We start from the raw sequence: 23,029 nt of genomic DNA, 5'->3' as shown, positions 1-23,029 counted from the left end.
CTCCACAAGTTTCCCCACTTCTGAAGCGACTCCCGAGGGCGGTGGAGACACTTATTGCCGGCGGGTGGATACGTGGGTACTGAGTCCTTCCGCGGGAGCCCAGGGTTTGGGGGACGCAATTCACAAAGAGAGCAGATGTCTGCATAGGCGAGATGCTGTCAGAATACTAGGATTGCAACCAGGATTAGGAGTGCCACTGTGCACGGACCCCTAATTTCACCGCTGCTTCCAACACCCGCGTGCCCCAACACAGATTCAGACGCGCGGTGGACGTGGCTTTATTACGCAGACAGACGGGTCAGGAGCAGGGACCCGAGGGGAGGCAGGAGGACAGCGAGGGCGTAGGCGTCGGTACGAGGCTGAAGAGTGCACGGCGGCCAGTAGAAGGTGAGGGCGGTGGGCCGGCCTGCAGAGAGCTGAGTGCTGCCTGGCGATGCTCTCGGGACACGTCCCCGCGCAGGTCCAAGAGGGCGGAGACATGATCCTCGCTGCAGGAATACCACCACCACGCGTGGCGTCTCAGCCCCGCCCTTGCCGTCCCGGGGCTCCTCCTCCCCTGCCCCCTTCCACGCACCTCACGTCGGGAAATTTTTGCCTCAGGCCTGCCACCTCGAGGCCAAGCAGCGTGGGATCGTGGAGGTTGAGCAGTTCCCTCAGCGCCAGCAGCACCGGCGCGCAGTGAGCGCTCTCCTCCAGGCCCTGAACACATTGGGGCAGGGGTTTCCAGCCGCCCTCGGCTCCCACCCGACTACTGAGATCCTCGACCATCTGCCCTCCCGACGAGCTCTCACCAAACCCAGGAAAAGCTCCTTGAGCTGGGCAGCATCGTGCCGAAGGCGCTCAGCCGCCTGGGTCCGCTCGTCTGCACCGCGGCACACCAGGCGGCCCTGCATCAGCGCGCGTAGGTATTGCAACACCACAGTTCGTTCCGCCTCCGCCAGCAGCAGCTGCGGGACAGGTAAGCAGTTTGAGGACAGATTCCCATCGGCAGTGTCCCTTCCCCAGCCTCCCTCTCCCTGCTCCACCTGAACAGCAGGCTTCCGCACACGCCAGAAATCCTGGCAGAAGTGCGACGTCTGCTCACACACACCGTCCAACAACTCAGAACTCAATAGCCACTGGCGCGAGGGTAGAGATGCGAACAGGGGCTAGGGAAAGCATGGCAGAGACAGGCTAGAGAAATGATCCGGATCCCGCAGTGACCCCCATAAATATACCGTGTCCCTCCCTCCCACTCCCATCCTGACTGGAATGGAAGCCTCACCTGGAGCTCAACCTGCAGTGCTTCCAATACCAGGCGGCAGATCCTCCTCTGTACGTCATCCAACGCGGATTCTATTGGAGCCAAGACCCCTGAAGCTTCTCCGTCGGGCAGCAGGACGGATAACGAAGAGCTGAACCAACCAAAAGTACGACTTCAGGACCAAGGCCAAGGCTCGCACGGTCCTCAAGGATTCATCCATTCTGGCGCCACCTTGTGGTGCAAAGTGTGTGGTGGGAGCGGGGGCGGGAAGGGTGGCTCTGAGCTTATGGAGGTCTCTGAAGGGCTAGGAAGGGCATACCCAGAGGTATGCCTCTAAGGTAACCCCGAGTTAAGTCATTCTTCCTGTTACTTCGCTTCCTCATTGGTAAGGGAGTGGAGCTAATTTTAGTCAAGAGGGAGTTAAAAAGCATCAGCTTGTATGTCTGTCTGTCCTTGTGCCTACCACAAAGAACGTAATACTCAAGAAGACAGCCAGGCCTGGTGGAGGCTGAAGATGGAAGATTGCTACCAGTTTGAGGCCAGCTCGGACCACAGAGTGAATGAAACTCTTGTCTCAAAGTAGGAGGAGCGGAGGGAAATTTTCTTGTTCATCGCTGTAACTTCACACATTATCTGATATAGAGTAAAGCCTTGACAAATATTTGCTGAAAGAATGTGGTAGATAGTCACATCTTTATCTCAAATGATCCTCAGACTCTTCTACTGTAACCCAAGTAATACTAATAAGAAAAGTGACAGGTACCCAGGTACAACTAGTAATCAGCAGAGCTGGGATTGGAAACCCATCTTTGGGGGCCCAAAGTGGTTCTAATGTGGGTGGCATCCATGCCTGTGAGGAATCCAGAAGAGTGTTAGTGAAGGTGCAGTACCTCAGTGCTGATTGGTGGTTGAAGGCAGCCAGTAGGTAGGGCACATAGTGAGGGGCTTCTCCCCTCAGGTGGTCTCGAGAGAACCGGATCAGAGCATCACTGAAGCTGTAGTGGGTAGAGGGGACTCTTGGGTTTGCTGCTACTCTGGCACCCCCACGCCTGCAGCCCCCACGTTCAAGCCCTTGTTTAAAGGACCCCTCGCCCGCTGGTGAGGGGTGCCCCCATTCACTCAGAGCCCTCTGGCTGTCGGGGATTGTGAATGAGTCCCTGCTTGGCAAACCTCCTCAAGAATGCGGCCAGTTCTGACAGCGCCATGTCCTGCACCCGCCGATGTAAGGAGTCACTGATCAGGCTGGTCACTTGAATGTTCTCAGCCAGGATCTACAGGCAGGGAGGGGCAGCCTTTAGAAATTCCCCAGAGCTGCCCACCTCCCTGTGCTGGTGGGAGCTGCCTGCCTGCCTCGGGTACTTCCCACCCACCTGCAGTACAATGGCTGGCATTGGTGAGTGGTAGAAGCCGGCTGGGTCTGTGTTGGGCCCCTGCTCCTTGCTCCACTCAGCTACCTCCCCATCTAGTGCCTTCTGCAGCCACTGAGCCACACTCACCTTGGAAGAAAGGACAAGGAGCAAGACTTGCCAGGGCATTGATTGACAAGACATTCAACTAGACAATGGGCACAGCGATGGGCACAGCACCTCAGTTCTCTGCCCTAACTGGTCACCTGGACTTGGGCCACAAACGCTGCCTCCAGTTGCTCGATGTTCTCCGAGGTCAGGAGGGGCTCTAGCTGGGACACATCAGCCTCAGGCCCTAGCTCCAAGTTCCCCATCATTTCTTTCCTAGAGACCGAGAGCAGGACGTCACGCTGAGCCTCTGATCTCCCCACTTCCCACTTCTCCAAGAGCACTCACCCCATGTACACATGCAATGCCCAGTGCAGCAAGGCGAAGGCGTCCGCAGCTCCCAGCTCAGGCCCCGAGAGGAGCTGCTGCACGTTACGGCGCAGGCCGCTGTGCAGGGTGCGGGCCCAAAGCTGCACCACATTGTAGTTTGGTGGGCAGCAGGGTGCCACTAGAGCCTCAGCCGTTGCCAACTCGGCAGGCAGAGCTACCTGCAGAGCCTCAAGCCACCCTGCTAGGGCCCCGGGCTCGGGCAGCACCGGCGATGAGAAATGGATCCGCTCCAGGCCCTCCTGCAGTGCCCGAAGACATCGCTGTCGCCAGTCTCGCGGTGCCTGCCCCAGGACTGTACGCTCAGTCTCCACCTCTGCCACGCGAACAGCAGCTACCAGCAGGGCTGGGTCCTCACGTGCTAGTCGCCCGGCAGCCCCTGCAGCTGCCTCCACTGCTCGGCCCAACGCCTCAGCCAGAAGGCCCAGCCCCTGGAAGATTGGCAACTCCAGCCCTCCTAGGGGCGCCCAGGTCTCCTCTTGCAGCTGCTCCAGCTCCCGTAGGCTCACATACGCCTCCAAGAATCGCTGGGCATCAATCAGGGTCTGCGTGTGGGCCATTGCAGCTGGCACTAGTGAAGAAAGGAGGTGGTTTGAGGTCTCAGTCTTCCCACCTGTGCTGCTGGTACAGCAAGGGCTACTGAGGTCCTGAGACTGGTGTGATGTATTAAATGTTTAGTAATAAGCACAGTAGAGCATTGGTTAATCTGAACATTCAGGCTCAGGCCTAGAGTTGGGCCATATGTCAATCCCTGAGCCAATAGAACATGAAATCAAGAATGCTAGGGAGGTGGGTGGGAGGCTGGAGAGATGGCTCAGTGGTTATGAGCACTTGCTCTTTTGCACAGGACCTGGGTTTGATTCCCAGCACCATGTGGCATCTCACAACGGCCTCTAACTCCAGTTCCAGGGGATTTAAGTCTCCTTCTGATCCCTGCATGTACCAGGTACTCATGTGGTACACATACATACATTCAGGCCCTCAAACATACACTTAAAATAAAAAATCTTTAAAAAAGAATGTTAGAGGGCAGACAAAATAAATGAGAGACCATGCTGGCTGCTATTCACCGATCTTGTTAAGGAAATATTTACAAACATAGCTACATATATATATTTGTGTTTATGTGTATTTACATTGATGCATACATTCGGATGCAGGTATTATTGAATTTGTATAGATACATGTGTAATTTTGGGGGGAACGCTTGGGATTGAATTTGGGGTCCTGCACATACTAAGCACATTTTCTACTGCTGAACTACATCCAAAGCCCTTTCAATGTGTTAATCACTGTGGTCCCAACCACATAATGGAATGTCCATGTTGACTCTGACATCCCAAGCTTGAGAACCCCAGAATGAGCTGGTTATGTACCCTATTTCATATACCCTTTGAGGCTGAGGTTACTCTTTGGGATGTCCCTGGTGCATCTCTCCATGTAATCACTTCCCGAGTGTCCCAGCTGCTGATCAGTATGGGTGTTTATAGACTATTAGAAACTGAGCCAGGTCCTCCATACTCACCGGCTTGTAGTCTTGGCAGCAACTGAGTCAGGACCTGGAGTTGCTGGTGCTGGACAACACGTTCCCTCAGGGGTGCCAGGGTTTGTGAGGTCTGAGACAACCCCTGGAGTAGGTGATGGGCCTGGCTCAGGGCTTCACGAGTTCCCTGCACAGCCTCAAGGGCTCGAGCCAGTTGCCACACACCAGTCTGCACACCTTCCAGGTATGACTGTACCACCGACTGTGGAGAGAGTTCTCTTGTCAGGCCTGGCCAGCCCTGCAGCCCACTCCAACACTACTGCTCCCCTGTCCTGTACCCACCTTAATCCGTGCTTCCAGGAAACAGTTCCGCTGCACTTCACGGCTGCGGTACTGGCCCAGGCGGGCCAGCTGCTCTGGCCGGTAGAAGATGCCTGAGGCCCACTTGAGTGCCGCACCCCGAGCCAGCTGTTCTGCCCTCTCCTGCTCTGGCCACTCAGGCCCTGGACAGGAAGAGCCTGGGCAGTTGTGCCAGTCAGGGAGGGCCTCTAGCTAACAAACCTGCTGCCCTGCTCTTTCCTCAGCCAATCGCCAGGACAGCCCACCCTTGGCAATCCTATAGAGTTCTAGCCAGACCTGGCAGGAAAACCTAGCCCCACGATGTCCATTTTTCTTGCCATCATCCTCCCCCCAGCCAAGCTAGCAAGGCTCATACCAGGAAGAAGTGTGGGCTGGATTTTGTCCCTGGCTGCTGAGTCCATGGTGTGCCTTGGGGAGCTGGAGATGTGGTAGGAGAGGAGGTGAGAGCCTGGAGTAGACCAGGCAGGGTGGATATTCCTTTGGCCCCTCTGAGAAAGAAGAGCAAGCTCCTTGCCTAGCCCCCTAAGGAAAAAAGGGAGAGGGAGGTATGATAGAGGGGGGATACCTGGGAGGCCTTGGCCCTCTCTGCGGTTCTGGGTTGTGCCTCTGCAGATGCCAAGTGTGAGAGCATGCAAATAGGCCTAACATGCTAGCCGCAAGTCCCTTTTCTGCTCTGTAACACCCAGGAAATTTGGTACAGAACTTACCAGATCTGACCGGTATCCAGTTCTCCCTCCTCTGCAAATGGCCTTGGCCTTGAGAATGGCCTTCTCTCTCCTGCAGAGCTGGGCACACCCTCACTGCTCACGGGACCTAAGTGACTCCAGCTCCTCTGACACCAGCCGCCAAATTCCTCTCCCCAAGGAAGCCTCTCTCCCACTTCCCAGCCCAGACGCCCCTTCTTCTCCCCAAGGCCCCTCCCTTTCCAAGGCAGAAAGGAAGGAAGTTGAGTCTCTGGCACTTTATTCCCAACAGGAAAAGCATCTGCACTGAGGTGGGGAGAGCTGGGCGCCACTTCCTGTGGGGTGGGGGCAGGCGTCAACTCCCTGGGATCATCAAGTCTTGACGAGCCCACCTAGGACTTGTAAGTGCTCAGGAAACTCATATGCACATATGCACATATGCAGCTGATTTGGCCTCAAGCTGGTTTGAAGGATGATCCTCCCCTGTGTTGATGTGGCTGCAAACATGACGGTATAACTACTGATGGCCCCTCTCCCGCCCTACCTCCACCCCCCCCCCCCCCAGACAAGGGTATGAACCTCTGTAGAGAAAAGAGCACCTGTTGTGAGGAGAGAGTGTAGAGGGAGATGGCAGTTAGGAATCATAAAAGTTATTTTGTTCCAAAAACTGATAGGGAGCCATGGAGGACACTAGATGATAATAATGTGGCCACTACTTGGTGCAGCACGCAAATCCATCCATCGGGATAGAGACCTGGCTGCTAGAAGGGTAGGCTGATGAGGGCTTGCAGCTACAGCTCTGAGTCAGTTTTGATGTACAAAGGCCCAAGGAAGTACCCTTGCTGAACTTGAACACCTCAGAAAGACTGCCCCAATTTCAGATCTAGCACCGTGGGCTCTATTATAAGTAGGTTTTGTGAGTTCTGCTTGTTTTACTCTCTTACAAGTATGAATCCTCAATAGGTTTGCTGAAGGCAGTTTGTTTCCTAGAGGAACTGATCAAAATAAACAGGTAACAAGTCATAACAATGTTAAAAATAAGACTTGTGGTTGGGGATTTAGTTCAGAGGTAGAGCTTGCCTAGCAAGCGCAAAGCCCTGGGTTTGGTCCTCAGCTGGGGTGGGGGAGGGGGGAGGATAAGAAAAAAAAAGACTTGTCAGCTGGCAAGATGGCTCAGAAGTTAAGAGCACTGGCTGTTCTTGCAGAGGACCGGGTTCAGTTCCCAGCACCTATATGGCAGCTCACAATTGCCTGTTAACTCCAGCTCCTGGAGATCTGACACCTTCTTCTAAACCTCCCTGAGCACCTGCACACTGTGCACAAATGTCCCACACATATACAAATAATAAAAATAAAATAAAAACCTTTAAAAAAATAAACGAGGGTTACAAACACACAGTCCTTTCTATATGTCAAGAACTGCCTTAAAGGCTTTGCTTATAATCACGCATATGTGTACATGGACTGAGAAGTGGTTGTAAATGAGACTCTGTCCTCTGTGAACTGTATGTGGCATGGAGGCCAGAGGAAAACGATGCTGGAACTAAAGAGGAGTCTCGGAGATGGAAGAAGTGGGCAAGCTAGATATAGTTAGTGCTTGCTGGTCTGGCAAGAAGCAAAGAAGGCAAGGACGATCTCAAAACAGCAAGGAAGCCTTCAGGAGCAGTTGTATGTTAATAGGCTGTGTAGTATGGCTTCCCTTCCCTAGATTCGGGGTGCGGGGGTCGGGCAGCTAGTAGTTTGGAGGCAAGTTAGCAAGGAAGATGTGGGTGGCTCCCTCTTCTCTACTGCCGGGTCTGCTCACTGACATTCCCCCACCCCCACTTCCTTCTATACAATTTGTTAGGTCAACTAGCTGTCCTAGGGGTTGCTTTCGTCTTCTTTGCTAATGGTACATTTGCTGATGGTCCCCGAAGTTTTACGTTCAGATCTGCAGACAGGAATTGCACCAGATACCCTGGGAGGGCGCGAGACGGAAGCGGAAGCAGCCGTGATAGCTCCGGTGGCCCGGCGACTAAGAACGGAAGCGGAAGTGGCGCCGCCGCCGGCCTGGCCTGGCCTGGCTGAGGGGAGGCGGGCGGGCGCGATGGCGGAGGCCGGGCCACAGGCGCCACCGCCCCCGGGTACTCCAAGCAGGCACGAGAAGAGTCTGGGACTTCTCACCACCAAGTTCGTGTCGCTTCTGCAGGAAGCCAAGGACGGCGTGCTTGACCTCAAGCTGGTGCGGCCCGGGCTGAGGGGGCGACAGGGGAGATGCTGGACCAGGCCTGGACCAGTCGCGGGAACCACTGGGGCTGCCCCGCCAGGTCCTCCAGCAGCCGGGCGCCATCCGTGTGCCTTCTCACCCGAGAGAGGCGGGAGGCTCTTTTCATTCACTCAAGCCAGGGAGCGTCAGCTCTGAGTCGGGGCTGCAGGTGCCGGCCGGCCCTCGTGGCCCTTCGTGGCTAGCACAGGGAAACGAGCATCAGAATACCAGAACACAACTAAGCCAGGACTTTTCCCAACACGCTGCTGGAGTGACTGGAAGGAACTCCAGGGGAGGGACGCAAGACTTACCCCCATTCCAGACTAAAGGTATCAGGGTACACACGTAAGAGTGGGACTAGCGTTCTCCATTCTCTTATACTTACCAGGCAGCCGACACTCTAGCTGTGCGCCAGAAACGGCGGATTTACGACATCACCAACGTGTTGGAAGGTATTGGTCTGATCGAGAAAAAATCCAAGAACAGCATCCAGTGGAAGTGAGTAGGGATGGACGTTAGAGAGGGCAGAAGTGTGGGGGGTGGGATGATGGTTGTAGGAGAGACCCAGAGTTGTCAGCAGTCCCTCTCAGTCTCTCATTCCTCCGGTTCAGGGGTGTGGGGCCAGGTTGCAATACCCGGGAAATTGCCGACAAGCTGATTGAACTCAAGGCAGAGATCGAGGAGCTGCAGCAGCGAGAGCAAGAACTTGACCAGCACAAGGTGTGGGTGCAACAGAGCATCCGGAATGTCACAGAGGACGTCCAGAACAGCTGATATCCTCTGGCAGTCCCTGCTCTGGGGAGTGGGCAAGGGGTCCTCAGCTGGCTTTGCTCTATGGAGCTTTGGGCCCTGTCCCTCTTGGGAGAATGATCCTGCAGCCCCTGGTCAGATTCAGACTTGAGGCTCCCTTCTCTTCCGATCTTAGCCCATGATCCTTACCCACTTGGACCCCAGGTTCCAGAACAGCTTCTGAGGGCTTGTGTGTCAGACATCTGCTAAAACACTGGGTCTTCTGTGGTCTGCCATCTGGCACAATAAGAAAGGCATCAGCTGTTCTCCTTAACCCTCACACCTTGGCCTACGTGACTCATGAAGACATCTGCAGATGCTTTGCTGGTGAGCAGAGCCTGGGGAGGGGGAGATGGAGGTGGGACTGAGCTAAGCAACAGAGACCTGAGCATCAGGTTCAGTGCTCAAGGAGAAGTTCCATCTCCTAACAGGGCTCCTGATGCCCGCTTAAAGAGAAACCAGGCAGAGTCTCAGTATAAAAGTCACTGGAACTCTGTAGAGACCAACAATACTGAGGGTACAAGGGTCCCAGTGTGTCCCTGGGTTTAGTTCTTAGATATGATAGAGGAAAAGGGAGAATGTGTATGTTTGTGCACAATCTTTCATACTTGTATTCCAAGGGTGGGGTGGGGTCAGTGGTGTCCATTTCTAATCTGTAGTTAGTGTATATAGGAACTGTTCCTTCTTATATTCCATCTTGTATCTTGGTCTTGGGAAAACTTAGATCTGTTTCTAGGGATCAACGTCATTTGAGGAGCTAGGTGCTACCTGTGGCCAGTGACCTCACTCCAGAATGTGATTATACTTTAATCCTGGCACTTGGGAGGCAGAGGAGGGAAGATGTCTGAGTTTGAAGTCAGCCTGGTATACACTGCAAGTTCCAGGACAGCCAGAGCTGTTACACAAAGAAACCCTGTCTTGAAAAAACAAACAAAAAAGACTCAAAAAAAAGAAAAAAAGTGTGTTTGTACTGGATTTTCTGGTTACTGAGCATAAGTTTTTGGGGAGAGAAGAGTTTTAGCTCTACCTAGCACTCTGGGATGGTAGAGGCTTAATAGTCAGTCTCTTAGGGACTATGGTCTCTTGTCCTGCTCCAGTGAACAGACACTTCCTGTCCTAGCTCAGAATGAGCTCACAGGCCCTGACCCATTCTCCCTGTCATTCTAGGAGACACCCTCCTTGCCATCCGGGCCCCATCGGGCACCAGCCTAGAGGTGCCCATCCCAGAGGTAGGTGCTCATCCCTGGAAGGCGGTGTCAGCCGAGGGCGGATACTGGCTGTGGAGCTTGATAAGTTCTGGGTGGGGCAGGTAGGGGGAGGCCTGGAGTTAGGGGTTATCTGGGTGGATTGGCAGCCGAGGAGTGGGATGAGAGTCTGGCTCTCACCCAAAGTCAGGCGGGAGCCTTGCCTGCTTGCAATTCTACTTTGCGCCCACCTCCAGGGTCTCAATGGTCAGAAGAAGTACCAGATTCACTTGAAGAGCATGAGTGGCCCCATCGAGGTGCTGCTCGTGAACAAGGAGGCATGGAGTTCACCACCTGTGGCTGTGCCTGTACCTCCCCCTGAGGATCTGCTCCAGAGTCCACCTGCTGTTTCTACCCCTCCACCTCTGCCCAAGCCTGCCTTAGCTCAACCCCAAGAAACCTCTCGTCCATGCAGTCCCCAGCTAACTGTCCCCACTCCTGTCCTTGGCAGCAGTGAAGTCTCAGGGGTGGCAGGCCAGACAGCTGAGATTGCAGGTGAGACACCACGGTACGATGTGATGGGTTGTTTTCCGGAGACCACAAGAAGGTGCCTGTGTTAGGGAGTGCTGGACTAAGAATTGGCAATGGCTGCTGGGTCCCTGCCTAGCTTTCCTTGGTGTCACAGTGAATGTGCCCTTTTAAATTATGTTTTTCCTTTATTTATTTGTGAGGGGGAGGCATGCCACGACATTCATGTGGAGGTCAGAAGAGGTCAGATGACAACTTGAAGAGATTGGTTCTCTCCTTTTTGTTTGTTTGTTTGTTTTTCGAGACAGGATTTCTCTGTGTAGTTTTGGTGCCTGTCCTGGAACTCACAGAGATCCACCACTTGGCTTTTTTTTTTTTTTAAAGTTTTATTTATTACATAATTACATAGTGTTCTGCCTGTGTGTATGCCTGCAGGCCAGAAGAGGGCACCAGATCTCACTATAGATGGCTGTGAGCCACCATGTGGTTGCTGGGAATTGAACTCAGGACCTCTGGAAGAGCAGTCAGTGCTCTCAACCTCTGAGCTCTGAACCTCTCCAGCTCGGTTCTCTCCTTTAATATGGGTTCTGGGGATCAAACTCAGGTCATCAGGTTTGGCCACAAGTGTCTTTACTCACTGGCCATCTCGCTTGCCATGAATATGCCCTTTCTAACAAGGAAGCTTTGACTGTATGGAGCATTATTAGGGAAGTTTATCCCAAATTGGACAGTATCTAATGGCTCCTGGCAACCCCAGAGTCTCCCTCCTCAGGACTTGTGCTCCATCTTCAGTGATCTTTTCTAGATTGCTCCTTGGTAACTGGTGGTGGCTACTTCTCCTTGGGCTTGGGTACCAGCATGTGGTCATCCTGGCCAAGTTCTAGGATCCATTTCCTGACTCCATGTGATTGGGTTTGGGAATGTGGTTGCAGTGAGTGGTGGCCCTGGAACTGAAAACAAGGATGGTGGTGAGCTCAGCTCACTCCCGCTAGGCCTGACAGCACTGGACACTCGGCCTCTGCAGTCTTCTGCCCTCCTGGACAGCAGCAGCAGCAGCAGCAGCAGCAGCAGCAGCAGCAGTAGCAGCAGCAGCAGCAGCAGCAGTTCATCTGGACCCAACCCTTCTACCTCCTTTGAGCCCATCAAGGCAGACCCCCCAGGTGGTGAGTGCTTACTGAGTGGTGGGGGCCAGCAGGGAAAGCCAGCCCAATGCTCTGTCAAGCACATAGCTGGAAAGTGCCTTTTCTGTTAACCCTGTTCTCTGCAGCCAGGCAAGGGTGTCTAGTCTCAGGGTCAGTGCTGGTGCCTTTTGCCCCCTTCCTAGAACTTCAGTTCCCATCTGCCACCATTTGGAACATCACAGAGCCTCACTAGTTGAGATTTGTTACCCTTTGTACTCACCTTACCATTCTTGTTTCCTTTCTATGTCTAGATGCCTTTAAAAAGTAATCCATGTTCTCACACACACACACACACACACACACACACACACACACACACACACACACACATACACACACCACCCCTCCCCGATGTAGCTCTTGGTGCAGCCCCTAGCCCAACAGGTTCCTGAAGTTAGGTATAGGTCTGGTGCTTTCTTGGTCCCCGCTGAAGTTCTTTCCTCCTTTGTCTTTACTCTCAGCTCTTGGCTTAAATGTTGGTACTTCCCATATCACACCCGGGGAGAGCCTCAGCTCTAGGGATAATGGGCTTCAGCCTCTACGTAGTCTAGGTATTTCACCCAGTCTCCACATCTCTGTCTGACATCCATCTTCTGTTTCCCTGGTGGACACCTCATTCCTGCGTGTCTTCAACTGAACTTGTCCACCCTGCTCCCAGTTTGATTTTCAACTCTTTATCACTGGCCCTAGTCACCGGGCTTGAGACACCTCTGTCACCTCAGTTCTTGATCCCTCTGCTGCCCACCTTACACTCGCCAAGCAGAGTCTGTGAAGCATCTCTTCTCATCCCTCTTTCATCCTCAGCACTCCAGATAACTATGAGCATCTTAATTATTCTAGATTTATAGTCATCCTTTCCTTTAAAGCTTTTTTATTTTTGTAATTTCATACATGTATACAATGTGGATTTTTTTATTGTCTTTTTGAGACAGGTTACCCATGTAGCCATGGCTGTCCTGGAACTTGCTATGTAGACCAGGCTGGCCTCTGCCTCCTGAGCCCTGGGATTAAAGGTGTGTGCCACCACACCCAGCTCTAAATAGTTTGATCATTTACAACCCAGATCTCCCCTTCACCCTCCTAGTACTTTTCTTCCATCTTCATCTCTTTTTGTTTGTTTGTTTTTTGAGACAGGATTTCTCTGTGTAGCTTTGGCACCTTTCCTGGAACTCACTCTGTAGCCCAGGCTGGCCTCAAACTCACAGAGATCTGCCTGCCTCTGCCTTCCGAATGCTGGGACTAAAGGAGTGCACTACCACCGCCCAGCATCATCTCTTTTTTATAACCCATTCATTCTAATTAGTACTACATGCAAGCACAGATCCAAAGAAAAATGACTCTCCCTTTCCCAGCTAGTTGGCTGGCTTGGTCTTCTGTAGGTAACCATAGCTGCTTGTAAATTCATGAGTATAATGGCAATGTTATACCCAAAAGACAACATTCCCAACCTATGGCTTGTACTTTTTTTTTTTTTTTTTTTTTTTTTGGCTTATACTTTCTTTCCATACCTCTTCAGCACTGTTCCCTGAGCCTTAGACTGAGCACTCAACTTATTCTCAGCACTTTGATCAGCTATGAATTTCTGCATTGACTACTGCTGCCTATTTTCTCTGATCAACATATAAACATAAAATTTAGGCCTGAGCCTTTAGTCCCAGCACCTGGGAGGCAGAGCCAGGTGGATCTCTGTGAGTTCGAGGCCAGCCTGGTCTACAGAGAGGTCCAAGACAAGCACCAAAACTACACAGAGAAACCCTGTCTCGAAAAACCAAAAAAAGGCCAGGCAGTGGTGGTGCACGCCTTTAGTCCCAGCACTCAGGAGGCAGAGGCAAGCGTATCTCTGTGAGTTCAAGGCCAGCCTGGTCTACAAAGCTAGTTCCAGGAAAGGCGCAAAGCTACACAGAGAAACCCTGTCTTGAAAAAAAAAAATTGAGGACATGGTTTGATGGTATACCTATTTAGCAAAGCAATCGAAGTAAGTTCCTCCCCTGGGGTCTATGATCTCCTCAGCTGTGGGTCTTTGGCAAGGTTTACAGTATCAGGCATGAATTACTTCCTGTGGAACTGGCCTCAAATCTAAGCAAAAGGATCTTGGTTACCCTTGTACCAGTTATGCCACTATTGCCTGGTAGGTTGGTATTACCAATGGAATGACCTGTCTGCAATGCAATCCTGACTATCTCAGTTTATAAATATGGCCTGGGATCCTGCTCAGTGGTAGAATGCCTGCTAAGCCTGTGTGAAGACGTGTTCAATCACCAGAAACAAAAAGTATTGGGGGATGGAGAAATTGTGCATATGCACTGTTCCATGAAATTGGTTCTTTTTTTTTTTTCTTTTTCTTTTTTGGTTTTTTGGGACAGGGTTTCTTTGTGTAGTTTTGGTGCCTGTCCTGGATCTCGCTCTGTAGACCAGGCTGGCCTCGAACTCACAGAGATCCACCTGCCTCTGCCTCCGAGTGCTGGGATTAAAGGCGTGTGCCACCACCGCCGCCGGCTGAAATTGGTTCTTTTTATCCTCCGTAATGTGGGCTCCAGGGATTGGAGTTAGGATGTCAGGCTTTAAGACAAGCACTTGCACCCACTGAGTTATCTCACTGGCCTCCCAAAATCTGAACTTTTAGAAATTATTGTACGCTGGGCGTTGGTGGCGCACACCTTTAATTGTAGCACTCGGGAGGCAGAGGCAGGTGGATCTCTATGAGCTTGAGGACAGCCTGGTCTACAGAGTGAGTTCCAGGAGAGCCAGGACTATAGAGAGAAACCCTGTCTCAAAACAAAACAAAACAAACAAACAAAAAAAAGTGTATGTGAATGGAACTGGAATTACAGATGGTTGTGAGCTGCCTGGTGTGGGTACCAAACTCAGGTCCTCTGAAGATCAGGAAACACTCTTACCACTAAGCCATCTCTCCAGCCCTAAATCTGAACTTCTGAGCCCTGCATGTACAACACCCCATCATGGTCTGCTTTCCATGTGTGTCCTCCTAATCAGAGGTTTGTAGTAGGTTCATCACACTGGCCAAAGGCCAGAGTAGGTACCCAGGAAGGGCTGGGGTGGACAGGACATCTTCTGTCAGAGAAGGTGTGCACCCCCAGATCAGAATGGGATTGGAGTTTTGCAGTGTCTCTAAGTTGGAATGGCTATACTTGTCACCTGCTGTGGGCCTTTGGTAGCCTTGGCTCAGCACTGAGGAATTTAGGTCAGCAGACAAGACACCTATACTTCAGGTAGGGCCAACATTTCCTCAGCTGTGTGGAACCCTGGGGCTTAATGGTAGATGACCTGAAAGGTGGACTATAGTGGGACCCAGCTAAACCTCCTTTGAGCTTAGCTTTCTTCTCTTTCAGTTCTGGATCTCCCCAAAGAGCTGTCAGAAATCTTCGACCCCACACGAGGTAGGCTGTGTTCCTCCTTTGGAATGGATGTAGGGAGTAAGGAACATAATTTTTGAGTTCCCTTCTAAGGATCGTGTTGTACTGGGTATCCCAGAAAAAGGATGAGGCTTCTAATGGGTTTTCATGGGCTTTGGTGGGTGGAGAGGTGAGAGTCAGAATCTGAGTAAATTGTGTTCATTCCCAGAGTGCATGAGCTCTGAGCTGCTGGAGGAATTGATGTCTTCAGAAGGTATGTAGCCCAGGAAGATGGGGAGAGCTTTAGCGGGGGTGGGTGGCTGCTGGGGGTTTTGGCCTAAGACAGCCTAATGCTTTCTGCAGTGTTTGCCCCCCTCCTCCGACTTTCTCCACCCCCTGGAGACCACGATTACATCTACAACCTGGACGAGAGTGAAGGTGTCTGTGATCTTTTTGATGTTCCTGTTCTCAACCTCTGACCACAGGGGCATGTCCTGTGCAGCTGCAACCCACACTGTCTGGGCTGGGAGCCAACTAGGGATTGCCCCCAACCCCCACCCCCAGCTTGAGAGCCCCTGACTCTCGGCTTACTCAGCCTTCCCCAGTTGCTCAGTTCTGGCCATGCTACCCTGTCTTGCACTGACACTTGTACTGTGCTAGCAGAGCAGGGGAGAGAGCTTAGCCCTCTCTACGTGGAGCCCAAAGTGTTTGCCTTTTCTCTTCTGAAGCCTTCCCCAGCCAGGCCCAGCTGCCACCCAGTGGCACAGCTGTCCTGTTCCTACCAGCCACTCTTCTCCTAAGGAGGGAAAGGGGTGAAGCTGGGTAGTTGCTAGCTACCACCCTAACTTCCTTTCCCACCGCCTCACCCTGCAGCTTCTGGACTTCTCATGTGTCCCCTTTCTGCCATGCCCTGAGACCTGGAACTTGGGGATGGCCATGGTGGAGGGGGTTAATAAGAAGGAATTGATGTGTCTAGCTAGGAATTTGGGTGGGCTAGTCCCTGAAGAGTGGCCCAACCTCCTGATACCCCATACTCACTCCCTTCACTTCCGTTTATTCACTTACCCTCATTTAGAGCCATTTGCAGAGATTTAGAAAGATTTACAGTAACGAATGGATTCCTATATAAAGATTATTTTTATACTTTTTTCAGCAAAAGGAAATTGTAATATTTGTACAGCATCCAAGTGAATAAAGACATGCCTAAGGCTATCTCTGATCTGTTTCTTTGGGGCTCCTCCCTGGGACTGCTGGGTTGTTGCAACTGGGTGGGTCACCTTACTGGAATGGGAGGTGTGGCCGCTGTGTAGGATGCCTGCCCTCCCAGTCTTCACCGGCTGCACCTTGGCGTGGGCGGGGCCAGGCCTTCTCAGTGGGGCGGAACGGGTCAGGGCAGGCTGGGTCCTACCCTCCTACCCCTGAGATTAACCCGGAACTAACAGGCTCCTTTAGGAAGGCCTTGGAGCCCAGTGGTAACCTGAACTGTGAGTGCAGGCCCCCGGGGCCAGGCTTTAGACAGAGGGAGGACCTAGCCCCAGACGAGGTGCACCCTCGGCGGGAGGTGGCACAGTTGTGCAAAGTGCCGACGGTCACAGCGGCAGGACTATGGCGCCCCCAAGGAACGTGGTGAAGATCGCCGTTCAGAAGTCTGACGCCATCCCACAGCTTATCCAGCTAGACCAGGTCAACGGGACTGTCCGAACTCCCCCTCCCACTTCTGGATTGTTCCTCTTCCCTCGGGCTAGCCCAACCCACCCCTCTTAGAAGTCCCTCATCCCAACTCCTTACCCTAACGCCTTCAGTGACAACTCCACTTGCAGGCAAAGCCCCTGGCCACTGTGCTGAAGGAGGTGTGTGATGTGTAAGTAAGAATAGGCAAAAGTGGGAGAAGGGCAGGGACAGGTGGGAGAGGTGACCCTGGACTTCGCTCGCTGAGCTTCCTGTCCCACAGGTGGAACGTGACTGACTCCGAGCGCTATGCCCTGAAGTTTGCTGATGGGCACAAGAGATTCATCACAGAGAATGTGAGCCCCCTCCCAGACCCACACTGCACAGGGCCCCTTTAACCCACCTGGCTTTAATTCAATATATTTATTCTCACTGCTCCGAATGTGAGTTCTTTTACTGACCCCCCAACAGATGATCCGGTTGACCATTTCCTAGAGCCCTCTTTAACTTTGCTCCTTTCTGCTGTTTCCTCCAGAACCGCACGGAGATCAAGAATGGAAGCATCCTGTGCCTCAGCACTGCCCCAGTAATGCCCCTTTCAGCCCTCTCCTCTCCTCCCCCTCTGCTGGGTCCCTTTGCTGCCTGCCTAGTGGCTTCTGCCTCGGGTCTGGAGGCCCCAGCTCCTTAGTGCCCCACCTAGTGGACACCCAGGCCATCACACTTGCAGTTCCAGTAACATTCTAGTCTAACCACTTCATCTCTTTACTGCTCCTGCTAGGACCTGGAGGCCCAGCAGCTGCTGGGTGGGTTGCAGAGTACAAGTCGTGAAGGGTGCTATCAAGCCCTGAAAAACCTGGTCCTGCTGGCCTCAGACATGACCTTTGCCCAGGAGGTCATCAGCCGTGATGGGCTTCAGAGACTAAGCGCCATCATTGAAAATGGGGATGAGTGAGCACAGGGCCGTCTGTGGTGGGCTGGGTGACATAGCAGGGCTTAGGAATCTTGGTCTGATCCTACTCATCCCCAGGTATTCTTTGTAGCCTAGGGGAGATGCTGGCCCTTGGTCTAAGGGCTTTCTTGGAGCTCATGGAACACGGCGTGGTGTCCTGGGAGACACTCAGCATCCCCTTTGTCAGGAAGGTGTGTGTTCTCTTCCAGGGGCAGTGGAGCAGTGCCCACATCTAGCCCCTGTGAATGGTAATGACACCCTCTGTCCCTTACAGGTGGTATCTTATGTGAACATGAACCTGATGGATGCCTCTGTGCAGCCCTTAGCCCTCAGGCTGCTGGAGAGTGTGACTTTGAGCAGCCCTGCCCTGGGCCAGCTGGTGAAGAGTGAGGTGCCACTGGATAGGCTGCTGGTGCACCTGCAGGTGTAAGCCTCTAGGGCACAGTGGGAATGGGGACATGCAGAACTGGCCTCGAGATGCACGGCTGAGCCTGTTCCTCCTCTTGCCGTAGAATGAACCAGCAGCTGCAAACCAAGGCTATGGCTTTGCTGACAGCCCTGCTGCAGGGGGCCAGCCCTGCTGAACGGAAGGTGAGTGTTTCTGTCCAGGGTGACCGAATGAAGAAGAGCAGCTGGTGGGTGCTGTATTCCAGCTAAGAGCAAAATCATTGAAACCCCTTCTCGCCCACTGCAGCATATGCTTGACTACCTATGGCAGAGGAATCTTCGCCAGTTCATCTACAAGGTAGGATGGACCAGGCCAGGGAGACCTTCTCCCCAGTCCTCCTTTCCCAGTGAGTCTTATTCAAGCCTGGCTGTTTTCCAGAATATCATCCACAGTGCGGCTCCCATGGGCGATGAGATGGCTCACCACTTGTATGTGCTGCAGGCTCTTACACTGGGGTTGCTGGAGCCACGGATGCGGACACCACTTGACCCCTACAGCCAGGTGCACAGAGGTACAAAGGCTGGAGGGTTACCTAGAATTTTGTTTTGAATCTATGATCTTGACATGCTCCTCCCCATTGACTTCAGGAACAGCGGGAGCAGCTGCAGGCCCTGCGCCAGGCAGCCTTTGAACCAGAGGGGGAGTCCTTGGGCACAGGACTGAGTGCTGATCGCCGCCGTTCTCTCTGTGTCCGAGAGTTCCGAAAGCTAGGCTTCTCTGTGAGTGACCCCGACCTTAGTTCCCACCCAAACCTCCACCCAGGCTAGTTATTCTAGGACTGTGGCCCTTCCTGAGCTGTCTGTGTTCCCATCTCTAGAACAGCAATCCAGCCCAGGACCTGGAGCGTGTGCCCCCAGGCCTGCTGGCCCTGGACAACATGCTCTACTTCTCCAGGCATGCGCCCAGTGCATACAGTCGGGTTAGTAACAGACTGGGGCAAGCGGGGATGGCAGCAGCAGCTCACCCTTCAGGGTCTCCATGGAGTCCTGTTGCCATCCTCTATTCCCACTGCCTTAGTTCGTGTTGGAGAACAGTAGCCGAGAGGACAAGCATGAGTGCCCCTTTGCCCAGAGCAGCATCCAGCTGACAGTGTTGCTGTGTGAGCTGCTCCATGTTGGGGAGCCTTGTGAGTTGAACTAGATCCAGTGTATTTGGGGTCAGGGGACGGAAGGGCAGAGAGGGCCAGGGGCTGTAGACACTTTCTCCCTGAGCCCCTCCTGCCCCCCCGCTCCAGGCTCCGAGACAGCCCAGGACTTCTCACCCATGTTCTTCAGCCAAGACCATAGTTTCCATGAGCTCTTCTGTGTGGCTATCCAGCTGCTGAATAAGACCTGGAAGGAAATGCGGGCAACACGGGAGGATTTTGACAAGGTGGGTGGGGTGGAAGCAGGAGGCCAGGGGCCCTTTCTGGAAAGGGGTCCTGAACACAGGTCCTACACCGAGCTTCGGTGGTCCTAGGTAATGCAGGTGGTTCGGGAGCAGCTAGCCCGGACGCTGGCTCTGAAGCCCACCTCTCTGGAGCTCTTCCGAACCAAAGTGAATGCTCTCACCTATGGGGAAGTGTTGAGGCTGCGACAGACAGAACGGCTGCACCAGGAGGGCACTCTGGCCCCTCCTATACTGTGAGTTGGTAGGGTTCCAGTCTCAGTCCCCACCTCCCCAGTGCCCTGTGGACCAGGCTCCAGGTCAGCCCTGCTTAATGACTCCCACTCTCCATCCAGGGAGTTGCGGGAGAAGTTGAAGCCAGAGCTCATGGGCCTGATCCGCCAGCAGCGTTTGCTCCGACTCTGTGAGGGGATGCTCTTCCGCAAGATCAGCAGCCGGAGACGCCAGGGTCTCTGAATGGGCTAAAGGTGTTGTGTGGGGGTATTAGGGTTTAGAGTCCCTCTCATCACTGTTCTCTTCCCTTTTCGGCAGACAAGCTGTGGTTCTGCTGTTTATCCCCCAACCACAAAGTGCTGCAGTATGGGGATGTGGAAGAGGGTGCCAACCCACCCACCCTAGAGAGTCTACCTGAGCAGCGTGAGGAGGGCAGGGTTGGGCTCCTACACCTGTTCTCCCTATCCCCAGATGCCCCATATCTTAGGTCAGCCTTGGGCCACAGTGGTCAGCCAAATCTTCTCTCTACAGTCCCTGTGGCAGACATCAGGGCACTCCTAATGGGCAAGGACTGCCCCCATGTCCGGGAGAAGGGTTCTGGGAAGCAGAACAAGGTGACTGCGGTAGGGTCAGAGGCTTCGCCCCTCCTATTCCTGTCTGCCTGTTCCTGTTCCCTACTCAGTGTTCTTGCTCCCACTTTCCTAGGACCTCTATGAGTTAGCTTTCTCCATCAGCTATGACCATGGGGAGGAAGAAGCATACCTCAACTTCATTGCCCCTTCCAAACGGGATGTAAGTTTCTGGGCTGGGCTGTTGGGCAGATGGGCAGGGGGAACCGATAAGCAGACACTCAGAGTTGGCCCTGTCCATCTCTAGTTCTACCTGTGGACAGATGGGCTGAGTGCCCTGCTGGGCAGCACCATGGGCAGTGAGCAGACTCGGCTAGACCTGGAACAGCTGCTTACTATGGAGACCAAGTTGCGCTTGTTGGAACTGGAGAATGTGCCCATTCCCGAGCAGCCTCCCCCAGTACCCCCACCCCCTACCAACTTTAACTTCTGCTATGACTTCAGCATCACTGAGCCTTGACTGAAGTTGGCCATGGGCCACAACTGGTGCTGCTGTAGCAGCCACAAAGAGGGATGAAAAGCACAGACAACCTGACCAGCAGAGCCTCTAGCAGAAATAAAGTTGGCTTGGCTCATAGATACGTGTCAAATCAGCTCTGAACCTGTGGGCTAAGCCTGTTGATAAACATGGACATGTCTTCAAACGTAGTAAATGACGTAAGGGCACCAGGTAGGACCATACACTTGGACAGCTTACTGCCTTTGGAAGGCTGGTGTTGGGTGGAGACAGGTAGGGACTATTGCCCTTCTTGAAATAAGTCCTTAGCGTTGTCAGTTCTGGACATGAAGAGAGGGCTGACCTGTCATTTGAAGTAGCAGCCAAAGAAGAGATTGGCATGTCAGCCAACTGCCAAGAGAAGCAGCAGGGCTGGACACATTGCCCCAAATGGACACGGTCCTGGGCCTCAGCAACAGGGGTCTGTCTGGAAGCCGCGCTTCCGAGGCTCCTGGTAGTCTGCCCTCATTTCCCAACCTTGCTTGGCCCTGGCCCTTGTCCTCCATGGGATGCAGAGACCTTTGGTGAGAGAGAGGCATGAGGGAGAGATGCAAAGCTGCGGAGAAGGCTGTCAGCTCCAAAGGGGTAGATCTGCACAAGAGAATTACGATCTAACTCACGATCGTATGTGAGGTGGTGATCACAGACAAGCCAGAGTCTGTGGGGCAGAAGTGCTGAGACAAGGTGGGTCCAGTTGGAGGCAACAGTCACAAACTCCAGGCCCCTAAGACAAATAATTCAGCAATCCAGGGGCCCCACAGGGTAGGCTGAAAGCTACCACTATCCTGAGTAACTTCTATAAACCATTCATTACTCCTCAAATACTGTGTTTAACATGCTATTCATCAATGCTGTGCCTTAAAATTGATTAAATGGCATTTCCTTTGGAGAAAGTGCTAGCAAAACACTTGGCCCCTCAAAACAAAAACAAAAACAAAAAACCTGACTACACTTCCAATCTTCAGAGTGTCCATACTTGGACACAAAGCCTTGCTACTACACTTAGAACAGACTTTTGAGTTTAAGGTGGAAACGGAGGGTAGAGGTCCTAGTTGCAGTTAGTGTCCCAGTACAGTCAATTCTCAGTATCTTCATTACTTGTCCATGCTACCACCATCCTGGCAAAGCCCCCTAACTTCTGGCTTCTAGTCTTGTTCCTCTGATCATTTCAGTAGCTGCCACTCCAACACTACAAATTTAATGTGATTACATACTCATACATATACCCTATGGTGGTTTGAATGAGAAATGACCCCCATAGGCTCATATATCAGAATGCTTGGTCCCAGTTAGTGGAACTGATTGGAAAGGATTAGTAGGTGTACCCTTGGAGGAGGTATGCACTGGGAATGGGCTTTTGAGGCTTCAAAAGCCCACACCAGGTAGTCTAGTTCTCTCTTTGACTGCTGCCTATGGATCAGGATGTAAGCTCTTAGCTACTGCTCCCCACCATGATGGTCATGGACTAACCTTCTGCAACTATAAGCAAGCCCCCAATTAAATTCCTCCCTTTATAAGTGCCTTGGTCACAGTATTTCACCACAGCAACATAACAATAACTAAGACACATCCTATATTGTTCAGTATCTCACTACTGTTCTATTACTATGGTTACCACGGTTGAATACCGAGTTAAGCTGGTAAGTTGCACAGACATGTTTTAGTCCTTCCATTTGGTCTTCAAGGTTCCTGTTGTCAAGCCAGCATCCTCCCTGTACCCTATCAGGGCCTACACATACCCCTCCATACCAGAACCAGCTCCAGTCTGTCCATCCGACCTCTATGCCCTCTTCTGCCATTTTCACTGCCTTGATGCCTTCCTTGACCCTCTAAATTCATTGCTGCCCTAGGTTCCTTGCCCCGGGTGCTAATTCTCTGTTCATACATCCCCTGCATACCAGACTGTTCTGTCTACTGGCTTATTTGCCTCCCTATGGAGTTTGGTGATTGGGAGAACAATGGCATTTCTGAATTCCAACCTGAAGCACAGTGGCTGCAGGTACTCAGCACTGGCTAGCTGCTTCTAGAACTAATAAACAGACAGACAAGGCATGGGGACACACAAGAGGATCACTGGATAGACTACCTCAGAGCTGCTATTGAGAAGGCACTGGCATTGTTCAGAGGGTTTGGACTATATGACCACTTAGGACCCTCCTACTCAGAGATGCTGTCTTATTTCTTACCCTACCCCAAGACAGTACATGAATCTGCTAAACAGTTGTTCCCAAGTCTGGTTAGGACCAGTGCCTTTGCAGCAGGGCATGTCCAGAAGGGTTGTGCTGGGAAAGGCCTCCAAAATCTATGTGGAGGAAGCCAGGACCTAATTGAGTCAGTGTGGGGGCATCTG

General features: G+C 52.6%; 3 protein-coding genes and 1 long non-coding RNA gene across 12 annotated transcripts; 2 read left to right on the top strand and 2 right to left on the bottom strand.

Annotated features, from left to right (window-relative positions):
* Nucleotides 1–262: 262 nt before the first annotated feature.
* Nucleotides 263–7,620, bottom strand: Exoc3l1 (exocyst complex component 3 like 1). 8 transcript variants are annotated; one of them, XM_052729116.1, is made up of 14 exons: nt 5,635–7,619; nt 5,283–5,449; nt 4,910–5,085; nt 4,610–4,829; nt 3,046–3,655; nt 2,856–2,973; nt 2,614–2,739; nt 2,414–2,514; nt 2,134–2,238; nt 1,265–1,394; nt 1,026–1,148; nt 792–947; nt 575–699; nt 263–488 (listed from the first exon to the last, which is right to left on the bottom strand). In XM_052729116.1, exons 2-14 carry the CDS (start codon nt 5,326–5,328, stop codon nt 299–301), a joined length of 2,226 nt encoding a protein of 741 aa, XP_052585076.1. In that variant the 5' UTR covers nt 5,329–5,449; nt 5,635–7,619; the 3' UTR covers nt 263–298. The 8 variants fall into 8 exon arrangements, with proteins under 8 accessions (XP_052585076.1, XP_052585077.1, XP_052585073.1 ...); XM_052729117.1 differs by having other exon boundaries at nt 4,910–5,070; XM_052729113.1 differs by having other exon boundaries at nt 792–1,148; nt 5,635–6,173.
* A 22-nt stretch (nt 7,621–7,642) lies between these two features.
* Nucleotides 7,643–16,102, top strand: E2f4 (E2F transcription factor 4). 2 transcript variants are annotated; one of them, XM_052729137.1, is made up of 10 exons: nt 7,643–7,831; nt 8,244–8,353; nt 8,467–8,628; nt 8,928–8,971; nt 9,812–9,873; nt 10,086–10,383; nt 11,349–11,519; nt 14,888–14,935; nt 15,120–15,164; nt 15,254–16,102. In XM_052729137.1, exons 1-10 carry the CDS (start codon nt 7,697–7,699, stop codon nt 15,367–15,369), a joined length of 1,191 nt encoding a protein of 396 aa, XP_052585097.1. In that variant the 5' UTR covers nt 7,643–7,696; the 3' UTR covers nt 15,370–16,102. The 2 variants fall into 2 exon arrangements, with proteins under 2 accessions (XP_052585097.1, XP_052585096.1); XM_052729136.1 differs by having other exon boundaries at nt 7,645–7,831; nt 11,289–11,519.
* On the bottom strand, nt 16,009–19,028 carry LOC128104276 (uncharacterized). Its single transcript, XR_008215933.1, has 2 exons — nt 18,920–19,028; nt 16,009–18,446 (listed from the first exon to the last, which is right to left on the bottom strand). It is a non-coding gene; the product is annotated as an uncharacterized LOC128104276 (long non-coding RNA).
* On the top strand, nt 16,496–22,993 carry Elmo3 (engulfment and cell motility 3). Its single transcript, XM_052729151.1, has 20 exons — nt 16,496–16,573; nt 16,711–16,751; nt 16,842–16,914; nt 17,094–17,144; nt 17,337–17,506; nt 17,599–17,698; nt 17,782–17,933; nt 18,020–18,098; nt 18,202–18,252; nt 18,334–18,456; nt 18,543–18,674; nt 18,773–18,874; nt 18,973–19,081; nt 19,190–19,326; nt 19,414–19,577; nt 19,677–19,789; nt 19,873–19,977; nt 20,086–20,168; nt 20,260–20,346; nt 20,431–22,993. The coding sequence occupies exons 1-20, from the start codon at nt 16,496–16,498 to the stop codon at nt 20,641–20,643; spliced, it is 2,163 nt and encodes a 720-aa protein (XP_052585111.1). The 3' UTR covers nt 20,644–22,993.
* Nucleotides 22,994–23,029: the final 36 nt, after the last annotated feature.

The sequence above is a fragment of the Peromyscus californicus genome, unplaced genomic scaffold (assembly GCF_007827085.1).
Source record: "Peromyscus californicus insignis strain IS unplaced genomic scaffold, ASM782708v3 Scaffold_8__1_contigs__length_139910024, whole genome shotgun sequence".
Lineage (NCBI taxonomy): Eukaryota > Metazoa > Chordata > Mammalia > Rodentia > Cricetidae > Peromyscus > Peromyscus californicus.
Note: the sequence above shows the minus strand (reverse complement) of the source record. Positions and strands in the feature narration are given on the sequence as shown.

Excerpts from the sequence above, each read along its gene's own strand:
- Exoc3l1 (XM_052729114.1), bottom strand. The coding sequence starts at position 5,328 with ATGGACTCAGCAGCCAGGGACAAAATCCAGCCCACACTTCTTCCTG. Across the intron at positions 2,740-2,855 it reads CGTTTGTGGCCCAAGTCCAG|GTGAGTGTGGCTCAGTGGCT; the intron begins GTGACCAGTTAG and ends CTTTCTTCCAAG. Across the intron at positions 489-574 it reads CAAAAATTTCCCGACGTGAG|CGAGGATCATGTCTCCGCCC; the intron begins GTGCGTGGAAGG and ends GTATTCCTGCAG.
- E2f4 (XM_052729136.1), top strand. The coding sequence starts at position 7,697 with ATGGCGGAGGCCGGGCCACAGGCGCCACCGCCCCCGGGTACTCCAAGC. Across the intron at positions 10,384-11,288 it reads CCAGACAGCTGAGATTGCAG|TGAGTGGTGGCCCTGGAACT; the intron begins GTGAGACACCAC and ends ATGTGGTTGCAG. Across the intron at positions 15,165-15,253 it reads GGAATTGATGTCTTCAGAAG|TGTTTGCCCCCCTCCTCCGA; the intron begins GTATGTAGCCCA and ends TGCTTTCTGCAG.
- Elmo3 (XM_052729151.1), top strand. The coding sequence starts at position 16,496 with ATGGCGCCCCCAAGGAACGTGGTGAAGATCGCCGTTCAGAAGTCTGAC. Across the intron at positions 17,145-17,336 it reads TGTGCCTCAGCACTGCCCCA|GACCTGGAGGCCCAGCAGCT; the intron begins GTAATGCCCCTT and ends TGCTCCTGCTAG. Across the intron at positions 19,082-19,189 it reads GCTCCATGTTGGGGAGCCTT|GCTCCGAGACAGCCCAGGAC; the intron begins GTGAGTTGAACT and ends CCCCCGCTCCAG.